This window comes from Epinephelus lanceolatus, chromosome 3, assembly GCF_041903045.1.
Source record: "Epinephelus lanceolatus isolate andai-2023 chromosome 3, ASM4190304v1, whole genome shotgun sequence".
Lineage (NCBI taxonomy): Eukaryota > Metazoa > Chordata > Actinopteri > Perciformes > Serranidae > Epinephelus > Epinephelus lanceolatus.
Window position 1 is genome coordinate 7,095,875 of NC_135736.1, and position 12,266 is coordinate 7,108,140.

The window sequence follows — 12,266 nt, forward strand, 5'->3', positions numbered from 1 at the left end:
TGAGTCTCTCTCTCTCTCTTTGGTACCTGGACAGATGAGGCGAGGGAGAGGGAGATTATTATTATAATACTCCATTATGTCCAGCATTGTAATTTAATCACTCACAGTACTGTTTAATTGACATTCATACCATTGAAGTGTATTCAATAAACAAGAGAGAGGGGCATATTCTACAAGGCCAAGTGTAGGTGTGGACACCCCTGTCCATGTACTTAGATGTACTTTTGGTTGGGTCTGTTTTTCATGGATGAGGCCCCTTAGTTCCAATAAATGAAAATGTCATTGGTACAACATGCAGACTGTCCTTTTTCACAGAGGACATTTTCACATGTCACAAGAGGAAAAGCACAGGTGTAAGTAACACAAATGATGGCTTAAAAGACCTTTTTCACGGACAACATTTTGACATGCCAAAGTAGGAAAAGAATAGGTGTATCTGGAAGGAGAGTGCAGACCTCCAACAAGGCCTGTAGTAAAGTCTTCTATGATATGCAAATCTGCAAGCACAACTACAATATGTCTTGATGTATTTCCGAACCCATAAAAACTGAGTCAAAATATGGTGCCCACCGGAAGCCTCAGTATCTCAGCTGTGCATTTATTTTGTACTCCTAAATTTGAAAATTTCCCTTTATTAACATACGTTTGTGAAAACCAAAAAACCTGTTATATCCATGTACATATGTGCAAACATTAAATGATTAAACTGAAATAAGATCATGAAGATGGCAGCTTGTTATCAAAGACAGTTGTTTTGGAACCTGTATGTTCACAAGGAAAACACTTTTACCTGAGTCAGATTTAAATTCACTAAGAAATAAGATAAAGATACAGATTTAGAATAGTTATTGCATATAATGGATGAAGGGTTTGGAGGAAAGGATGAAGGGATGAGGATGAAGGAATAAGGACCGAGGGATGAAGGGATGAAGGTCAAGGAATGAGGGGACGAGCGTTGGAGATGAAGGATGAAAGAATGAGGGTTGAGGGATGAGGGGGTGAAGGGTGAGGGATGAATGGGTCCGGGTCGAGGGTGAAATGGACAAGAGATGAAGTGATGAGGGTTGAATGGATGTGGGATGAAGGAATGAGGGTTGAAAGGTTGAGGGATGAGGGTTGAGGAATTAATGGATGAAGGGTTAGGGATGAAAGGATGAGGGTCAAGGAATGAAGGGATGGGCATTGAGGGGTGGAGGGATGAAAGATTGAGGGTTGAGGGATGAAGGGATGAAGGCTGGGTGAGTGTGATGATGGCTGTGTTGGTTGAAGGCAAGAACGCAGGAGGGAACCCGGGAGTTGTCTCTTCGTAAACTCTGCCTCAGATCGAGCCCCTGCTGGTTTCTTTATGCAGAAAGGAGGAGAGAAAAAGATGTAAGTGGCAAAAAGGGATTGGGCGAGTGGGATGTAAGAAATGCGTTGAAGAGAGAGAGAATGGACCAAGTGTACTCAAGTACTTTTGGGTGGAAGTGGGATGTGTTCGAGGTGTGGTCTTTGCACCCAAACCCAGTTTAATCAAACTACATTTAATGTCTTGTGGAGTATCTATCCATCCATCCATCCATCCAGACCACCGCTGACTGTTTGAGACCAACAAACAACAAAACCAGTTGTTTGTTGGTGACCTTTCACTGTGTTTCCTATAGCTTTTCAGCCCACAAATGTGGGTATTTTAGTGACCCATCTCTGTGTTTCCAACAGTTTCCAACTGCGAGTCTTTCTGGGATTGTGCCACCAAACCGAGTATTTTAAGCCAAAACATTGTATTTTCCTAACCATGGTGGTTTGGTTTGGTTTTGTCATTTCTTGTTTGGTAGCATTCTCCAGTCCTTTTGGCTTGCAGGTAATAAGCGAGCTACAGTTCGTCTAGTTTCATCTTCTTTAATTCACACCAACGTATGGCAAAACAGCGTACATCCAGCCTCAATGTAACTCAGCTGCAGCACATTTTAACCTGGGTCTGTTACACAAACACCTGTCCCCTGAAAAGCAATGTCAGGTAGGAACTAGAGAATGCAATTCCAGAAGAAATTGTGGATCCGAATGCTTAAGCTGAATAGCTGACGCTACGCTGCAATGCTCGCTTGAAATGAATAAAACCATGCATGTATGAATGATGTGGAATATTTGAAGGTTTTCTGAAAAGCTTACTCTACGCTGCAATGCTGGTTTTAATGTCTAAGACTAAGGTTAAGTGATAGAAATAGTTGAAAAAGTTGAAAGCCGTTGAATTAGTATGATTGTCAGTGAAAAGTTTAATGACACTCATAATGTTGAATATTTTAAGCATTGTGAAAAAGCTAACGTTACACTGCAATGACTGAAATGTGTAAGAAAGTGAAGTAGTTGGAAAAGTGCTAAGGGGTTTAATTTGTATGAATTGATACATATAACATGTACTACAAGTACAGTACGGCTGTAGTAGTATATGATAGATGGAAAACACTGATATATAATGGGCACATGGTGTTTAGAATGGAGATTCTGCTTTTGTCCTCTCTATACACGCACTGTGTGTTTGTGTGTCAGAGTGGTTGCCATGGAAATGTTAACTGCTCAGTGACTCCTGGCTGTGGCAGTTAGTCTCATAGAGATTTAGGAGAGGTGCATCTCTCAAACTGCTGACATTTCCTCTAAAAACGATAACCCAGATCATTAGAATTTGTATACCCTGAGAAAGAGGACAACCTGTTGTATAAGCAGTGTGAAATTTGTGTCTGTAGTGTCAAAAAGGTAAGCATGGTTGCAGGTTAGAAAACTGGCATGATCTGCTGTCTTTCAGAAATTTCTGGTCTCACCTGACATGGAGTTTAATGTGTCAGTCTGTGGAGTTTCTCTCACTTTAAGGCTCACTGTGCCAAATGCGTAAATCTCATTGTGTCCAAAGTAACACTTATTGAAAGAGGACACGTTTTTCTCCATTTTTTTACCAAAAATGATGTATGTAGAGTGAAAATTTTGGGTGTGACAGCGAGTTAAAGAGATATGTTTCAGAAGCTCTTTGCACTCTGACAGTTGAGTCCCCCACTCTAGTTCTGAAACATTACACCCATAGAGACCCATTATAAAACCTTAGAAGGTCATTTTTACCATGCTTTAAACAAGTGTTGATATTTCATAAAAATTTGAATGGGATTTGAAAGTTGAATGGAAGTAAGAATGTTCGAAAGATGAGGAACATTTTAAAGTTTGAGTGGAGTATCTATGTGAATGTATGAATGAGGAGATAGGCTTTGAAAATACATGAAAAAGCATGAATTTATGCGAAGTTTGAAGATTCCATCCATTCATTTGAATGGGGAAAAAAAATCCTAAAAAAAAGTTGAATATTTTGAAAAATATGAATGATATCAAAATTCTCAATAGAAGCACACTTGTCCTAATTGAGCTGACGTTTGAATGAGGTTTCTCAGGAACTGTAATATCCTTTGATTAACTATAGGTTGGCTAAATTCTGGACGGCATGATTTATCCAAGAGTCTCTTTTTCTATATGGCGATCTGACAGAGCAGAGGACTCTGGTGAGAGAAGGAGAGGAGGTGCATGCTTTCTGTGAATAAGGACGGTTATGACAGTGGGAATGTGAGGCGCTGTCCTGTTCCTGCTGTGGATCACTGCTAAACACTGTTGATAAGCAGTTGCAAAGCTTCATGTTCAGGAAGAACGACCATGCGGCCGTCTTGTTGAGGTCGGGATGTGTGGACAGTTAAATCATTCCACTGACAGGAACCATGGATTACCAGAACCATCTGGCAACATGGACAATTATAAAGCAGCAGTTATGAAGCAGCAATTCCATGTGACAAATAAAGAATGGATTGGCCTATGTGGTCTAATGTGCTATTGTATGGTAAAGTACAAAGTGGCATATTCATAGTAAACTGCAAAGATAGGGTATTGCATGGTGGGCTATTCTGTGCAGTTTTTATCAATTCTGCCAAATAAATTCCTTTGGAACACCCACCCTGATTCTGTCTTTATGGGTTTTCAACTCCCTTTTACCCCAAACCCCCTCACCTCACCTCCCTCTTTCCTCTCATTCCCTCTCATTCCCTCCCTCCCACTGTCTCAGTGAGCAGGTGCACAGTGACAGAGTCACTGGGCTGTGAAATCTCAGCTCCTTGAGACACGTTTCATGCCTCTCCCATCCAAATACACACACACACACACACACACACACACACACAGGCATACACACTTTTTGTCCTAATTTTTCTTCAACTCCTTCCTTTCTCATCTTTTCTCTCTGCTTGCGTAGAGATTGAGTCAACAATGTGTGATCAAGAATTTACTCACAGGAGAAAAAAAAAGAAAAATCAAATTACAGTGGAATGAAAAATCTATAAAGAGTTTCGTTAAGCATCAGAAGTCCGTGTGTGTGTGGGCATGCTTGCGTGGATTTGTGTGTGTGTGAGTACTCTGTGTGTTTCTCCTGCATATGTCTCTGACCACATCTACATCTTTAATGTCTGAGACTGAATAATGTATGAACCCCTGGGCTGAAAGACACACACACACACACACACACACACGCACACACGCACACGCACACATACACAGAACACCTCTTTTACTGCTTCCATCTGCACAAATGTCATAAAGCACAAGCTAACAGTAAGCCATAAAAGAATGACTGCGTCATCCATAGTCCAAAACACTGCCATCTTCACAACTATCTTGTCATACCAAAATTAGATCACCTTGTGCTGATCTGAGAGGACAAAGAATGCTTCAAAGAAGACTGAAGCCTCCAACCACAATGGTGCCTTCACCACCAGTTTCCTGTTTACATGTCACGCACTTCCTGTTGGAGTGAACACAGAGCTCACATCAAACATTTTTTTACTTGTCTGTACCTGTGTGTGCTTATGCAGTTGACCATTTAGCATCTCAGTTGCGCTCGCCCCATGATACATCCTCGTGTGTCTCTGTGATGCAGTCATGCATGCTTCTTAGCTCTAATTTGACTTTCAAATAGCTGCACCCTGTCATCCTTTCTACATGCCCACACACACACACACACACACACATACTTTCTTTCCACAGCCTCTTATGAAGATGAAGATGTGAAGCTGAGGTCAAGGTTGGTTTCTACAGCAACTGTGCATAATGATGCCGTGACCCTCCTGACCATCAGGCTTCTCTGTGAAGAGCCTGGAAATAATATTAATATTCTCTAACTTGCCCACCCTCTCCATGTTTGCAATGTTCTTGCTCTTTTATTTCCACTGCATTCAGTCCATTTCTTTATCTTGTTCAGCTACAGATTGGTTAACAAATCAAAGAAATCCTGAATGAGTGGAGAGCCATTTCAGTGAATGCAGATGTATACATACAGGGCACGAGGGGTCACTGTATGGTTACATAAGTATGAAAACAGTGTGAATCATATGCTATGGCCTTTACAGTCAGCAGATTTCAACATAGTTAAAACTGTATGGGAGATACTGACCTGACATGTTAACGCTCTGCTCAGCCATTTGGTAGAGCACATTTAAAGTCACTGTATCTGAAAGAAAAATGTGTTGAGCTTAATTCCACCTGACTGAGTTATCTCTGCCTTCTGGTTTAGGTATGTTATGCTAAAAATCCACCAGATGTTGCTGTGTCTGTAAATGCCTTTGCATGTTGCATCCTACAGGAAGTTCGTAACAAAAAAATCCACTCCAGACGTGAGGGCTCTGTGTGGTGGGATTTTCAAAGGTACAGATATTTTTTTCTCCATGTTATAGTGTAAGAGGTCTCAAAGAGATTTATCTAATGTCATACAACATAAATAAACAAATAAATACATAAACACAAAATAAGTTGGTTTTTTTTTTTAAAAAAAAAAGTCTCGTCTTTTTGTGATAAAGCTAAGCTAATGTATTGAAACTGACTATATGCCACAAAATAAACCCATTTCTGATCATTCATTTGTTGTTAAATGGTACATTTGATGTTATCCAACATATATATATATATATAGATATGCTGAAATAATTTTAGAAGTATGATTTTGTACTGTCTAATGCCATGCTCAACCAAACAATTACAATGGCCTTTTATGGTAAAGGTAGTGATGCTAAGATAATTAATTTACAATTTTTAATCAATCAATTTTTATCAAGTAAAAAAAAAAAGATATTCATCTTTGTTAATACCATATAGGCTATATAATGTTATTCCATTATATATTCAATGACAAAAATTGTATCAGTATGATTTTTTTCTGAGAAGTTTTCAAAATATTGTAATGGTAAATATCTAGAATTAATATGTGGAAATAATGCTAGTACTGGTAATACTACTAATTCCATGGTAACAATTTGATATATGCTGGTATGCTAACATATTACCATTAGCAATAGGTTTTTAATTTTTTTTTCTTCTGTTTTACAATTACCATGAAGAGACTTCTCAATTGTTTAATCGAGGCCTATATTTTCAAATCTCTGGGGTCTGTTTTTTTTTTTAGTACAATATAAGTACAAAAAATACAGAGTTCTTTTTTTTCCATCTATTTTTTTCTTAGTGTAGACTTTAAAGGGTTTAAATGCCACTTTAACACCAGATAAGGGAATATCTTTCGGAAGAATAATATTCACTCCAGAGACTTATAGAATATATAGGCCAGTGATTCCCAACTGGTCCAGCCACAGGGTCCAGATTTCTCCATATGCCATATATATAGACTACCATATCTACAGAACACCTTGAGGGAATTTCTTTATATTTTGCACAAATATTTTTGCACTTGGAGTCAACAACAATGTGATATCATCACCCCTGTTTAAGCATCTTTACACTGGCTTCTGGTATGTTTTAGAATACATTTTAAGATTTTACTGATTACTCTAAAGGCTCTTCATTGCCTCTCTCTCTAATATATCTCTGACCTCTTAGTACTGTAAGCGTTGGCACATACTTTGAGATCCTCAGCCAGAGGTCATTTGTCTGTTCTAGAGCCCCAGCTGAAAACTAAAGAGGACAAAGAGTTTGCAGTCAGGGCCCTGAGGCTCTGGAACGATCTGCTCGAGGAAATCAGGTCGGCTGAGACACTGATCTCTTTTAAGTCTCTTCTTAAAACATACTTTTGTTGGAGAGCCTTTCCTGAGTTTAACAGACTTCTAATTTCTGTCTTTTATTTCCCCAGTTTTTATACACCACATTGTATTTGACCTGTATTCTTTTAAAACCTGTTGTTATGGTGTCTGTTTTATTTTGCTGCCTTTGTAACGCTGTTTTAAAGAGTGCTTTTTGATATTATATATTATAAGGATGAACTGATTAGATTTTGGTAGTCAAAGGTCAAGGTCACTGTGACCTCACAAGACATGTTTTAGGCCATAACTTAAGAATTCACATGCCAATTATGACAAAATTTCACACAAGTGTCAAATAGAAGTGATGAGATTTTACATCCAAAAGGTCAAAGGTCAACTTCAGTGTTACATCATAATGTTTTCTAGCCATTATTCAACACCATAACTAACAGAAGGAGAGACATTTGGTCAGATACTGAATTGGGGACACTAATCTTGGGTGTCCATCTTGAAACTGTTCTGACTGTACAGATCTTCTGTGCTGAAGCATCCATGATTTAGATTTAGTTTGTAGCATCAACCATATTTAAAGCATTGTCTGCTGCTGTGGCTACATTTGAGTCTGGGATAACATGGATGTAAACTGTGCCCTGACTGGTTGGTGAAGGCATACAACCGTGGGGGGGTAATCCTAGTTTTCTTTCATTTGTATCCCATCTATACATCTATCTGTATGCTGTAATGACAAAACTGCAGCAGTCGCTGTGGTATCCTGCTAAAACAAGTGCACCACCCACAAATTTCCCCCCTCGAAACACCTTCAGTCACACATAACCGCTCTGAGGAAGAATGTTTTGGGGCTTTTGTAACGTCCTAGAGAAGATTACAACTGAAAGAGGGCAGTTCCACCCACCTCCACAAATCATCCACAGTGGGCCATTTCATATGGAGACCGTGTTATCTTGTAGCATCAATTTACAGTCCTGAGCTAACCTCTGCCTGGAATGTAAGTGGAACTCTCTCATGAGTCACTACTGTACAAACAAGCCTGAGCGGCTCCCATGTGATGGCTGTAACAGAGCAGAAACATGGGAGAAGTAAAGGACACACATGCATGCACACACACATACACACATACACACACACACACACACACACACACACAGATCTGATCTAATATTTCTTTTGGAAAGCACACACTTCAATCTTTGTATTTTTAGTGATCTTACAGTATGGCTGTTTTCTGTTTGTTTTGTTTGTTGTTTTATTTACATGCCATCAATAAAACATTCCTACAAAATCTGTTGTTTGCCGTGATATGAATAATTTATCTGTCTAACCCTTATCATAGGATTGCCCAATGTGTTTTTCATAAGAAACAATCAGTGGACGACACTTTCGCGGTGGCCTGATAACAGCCCACAGTGAGCCATCATGACTGTTTCCTCCGCACTGAGGAGAGGCTGAGAAAAAAAAGGAAAGAGGGACAGAGCGCAGGGGCCGCGCACGGTGCCATGCGCGTTCCCGTTTTTTGCTGCGCACAGAGAGTCGGTGCGGAGAGAGAGAGAGAGAGAGAGTGAGCGAGAGAGAGGGAGGACAGGGCTGTTATTACTAGTGACAGAAAACGGCAGCGAGCACATACAGTCTGGATAGCAGCTGATGCGACAAGGTAGGAGAAAAAACACCTCCGCATCTCTGTGTTCAGTGTTGACGGTCGGTGTTCATCGCTAATGTGATGCGCATTGAACTGCCTCTGTTTTCAGCGGGATTGCGGTGTCCTCCAGTCTGATCCGATGTCCTCTCTCCGTGCTGTTGTTGTGTGTCCGCAGATGCTGAGCGTCGCCTTGCTGTGTGTGTGCGCCGTCGCCTTCGGACACGTCTCCGCTCGCTCCGACAGCGGCAATTTTTTGGATGATAAGTGGCTCGCTGGGAGATGGGATAAATTCAGAGATGTAAGTGTTATTTTTGTCTAACATTTAATAACGCTTTCCCCCCTCCTCATCATCTCATTTACACCCCCACCCCCCTTTTTCTCCCTGTAGCCACACTCATTGGTTTGTGATCATGCGCTCCTCGTTTTGTGTCCAAGCGACGCGTCACGGGGCCCGTTGTGCTGTTTGTCACACGTCCATCACCCGCGCCACTGAAACAGTAAATACACTAACGATACTGGGATGATCCTTGCCTGTGAGTGTGTTTTCGCGATAGCAGTCCCTGCTTAGCAGAGATAGGCCTCTGCGAAATACTAATGCACATAGCCTAGCTGTCCGAGAGGCACCACTTAGTCCCCGTTAAAGGGCCTAATTACGGGCAGGTATTAGGGAGGGCGTCCGCAGCAGTGAGGCCTGGATGTGCTTTTTGTTTAGAGGAATGAACACCTGCCACAAGGTAGTGGCGACACACCAGTGGAAGGGCTGAATCCTAAACAAGGAGTCCCGCAGGTGTGCCTCATTACATTAACCAGCGTGTTTATACAATAGCAGCTGAAATTAACAGTTCACTTAGTACACTGCAAATTATTTTCCGGAAGTTACAATATGTAATATTTCATAATAAATAATGCCTCCATTATTATCACTTCACAGGCTTTACTGTGATATTCAACCAAATTCTGAATTTTATTGTGAAAATCATGCAAGTAAATAAAGTAATTTTACAAAGCAGCAGTTTAACTGTGAGATTACGGTGAAATACAGTAATCCTACAAAAGCATACTGCTAAATCACAGTAATTCAAATGTACATAAACTGCGAAATTACAGTTAAATTCAGTAATTAACAGGAACATACTGTGAGGTTGCAGCTAATTTTACAGGAGCACACTGCTAAATCACAATAATATGCAGGCATAACTACTGTGAGATCACAGTATACAGCTGTCATTTCAATAAATTACTGTAAAAATGACAGTAATTTACTATGAAAGAACAGACAAATATTTTACAGTGTTGCTCTTATTCAAATACAGAGTGACTGGAGTATATGTTCAAAACTGGATCAAGCATTTTGCTATGTTTGCCATAAAATCTGGCAGGTGATAATTGTACCTATATGGAAAGTTCACGTTGGTAGCTTTTTAAAGAAGAGTTTTGTTATTGAATTTATAGTTCCATAAGGCACACATCCTGAAATATTTGACCAAAGTGAAATAAAATGTCAATACATTACAGACTAGGAGGAGTCCATTGGAGGAGCCTCTTATAAATTGTTTAAAATATAACTTTGCTTTTATTAGGGCAGGGCAATACATTGTATAATAGTATTGATATCATGATATGAGACTGGATATTGTCTTAGATTTTGGATATGCATTTTGGGCTGCACAGTGGTGCAGTGGTTAGCATTGTCGCCTCACAGCAAGAGGACTCCGACTTCCTCCCACAGTCCAAAGACATGCAGGTTATGTGAGCTGGTGACTCTAAATTGCCTGTAGGTGTGAGTGTGAGCATGAATGGTTGTCTGTCTCTATGTGCCAACCCTGTGATAGTCTGGTGACCTGTGCAGGGTGTACCCCACCTCTCGTCCAATGTCAGCTCAGATACCCATGACCCCTCATTGTGTAAAGCACCAATAGACAACCCTACAGTATTGTCACAATGTAGATAACAAGGTATTTGCCAAACATATCGTGATATTTGATTTTCTCCATATGTCACAGCTCTATGTTTGATTCATTTCATACACGCTATGTTACAAGAAGCAAGGGCTGTTTTTTAACAGTTATGTGTTTGAAGTAATGATAATGATAATAATGATAAGGAGAAGAGGAAGAAAAAGACTTGATTTATATAACATTTATTTTTATTACAATAGTTGTCAATAGATGCCTGACCCTACCTCATTCAGCTATTTCAGGGCTAAGCCCCTATGACCCTAGCAATCATGCTTTCCACTGTCACACAGGTTCATTCATTAGACATCACTCTTTCAGTATATGTGCAGAAAAATACACATTTTTGCAGTTGTGAGACCCTTGAACACATTAAGTTATGTTTTTAGCTCATAATAAAACATACTTATCGGCTGTAGATTACAGATGAAAGACTGTGAAAGCATTACTTGTTATTCATGAATGAATGTCACAGAAATGAGTAGAGTTCAATATGGAAAAAGTCTGTTTACGTCTAATGCAATAGAGTGTTTGTCAGAGAGATATCTTGCCTCTAACCACAGATTACAATAAATGGGCTCACACTAGCAGCAGTGATTTGTACATGCTTGCACTTGCACTCACTTATGCACACACACATAGGCCTACACACACACACACACACACACACACACACACACACACAGAGAGAGAGAGAGAAACATACAGATACACAAAATCAAGCATCTATGCACATATGCACACACACACACACACACACACATAAATTATGAGAAACAGGTAAGATAAAAGATAAGGGCAGGTGATATCTTTTTTTTCATATACTTGTTTTATGTTTTACATATAGCTTGTAACAGACCTTTTCTATCTCTCACTTTCCCTGTCTGTCACACTTAAGCGTGTGAACCCATCGGCTCAGGTGGACCCATGTGACTCACCTCAGGTCCAGCTATAGAGCAGGATTTGGATTATGCAAATAGGGTGTCAGGACCAAATGCTAGTGAGGAAAAGTGATTGGCCATGTGCTGTGCTATTTAAGGTGATTGGAACTGTTTGAGATGTATACAGTGAAACAAAGTGTGTGTGTGGGTGTGTGTGTGTGTGTGTGTGTGAGAGAGAGAGAGAGAGCTTGGTGATTGTGTTAATGCAAACAGAGGTCTATAAATACCCCCACTAGCAATGAGAGGATAATTAACCTATTCTGAACAGAACGAAGGAGACAGACAGACAGATAGATGGATACTTGAGAGGGAGGGACAGGGTAATGAGAGTGGAAAGGAAAGATGAAAGAGAGTGAGGTGGTTGGCGGTGAACTGAAGGTTCTGTGTGCATTCACAACTGTGTTTTAACCTTGAGGCTCAGGCATTAGAAATAGCGGTGGCGCACAAAAGCATTATGTGTGCTCTGGATGTATGTATGTGCCTGTCACTTCCTGTTTTTGTGCTGTGTCCCAGATAGTCTGCGTGTCACTGAGTGTTTGTTTTTGCATTCTCTCACATAGGAATTTACCAGTACTGTAGGCTATACAAAGATGTTCAACTAAATGACTAGAGAAGCAGTGACAGGCTGCAGACAGGGCAACCTGCTCACCTTTCTCTCTGTATATTTGTTGTCAATTAGGCTTATATCACAACC

General features: G+C 40.2%; 1 protein-coding gene across 2 annotated transcripts in view; it reads left to right on the plus strand.

Annotated features, from left to right (window-relative positions):
• The first annotated feature begins 8,547 nt into the window (after positions 1 to 8,547).
• Positions 8,548 to 12,266, plus strand: part of spock3 (SPARC (osteonectin), cwcv and kazal like domains proteoglycan 3) — a 29,270-nt gene continuing 25,551 nt past the window's right edge. Inside the window, exons 1-2 of one of the 2 annotated variants that reach the window (XM_033624335.2) lie at positions 8,548 to 8,691; positions 8,852 to 8,974. In XM_033624335.2, the coding sequence (XP_033480226.1) occupies positions 8,852 to 8,974 (123 nt within the window). In that variant the 5' untranslated portion in view covers positions 8,548 to 8,691. Of the gene's footprint in view, positions 8,692 to 8,785; positions 8,975 to 12,266 lie in introns of both variants that reach the window. The other variant, XM_033624332.2, reaches the window with a different exon arrangement.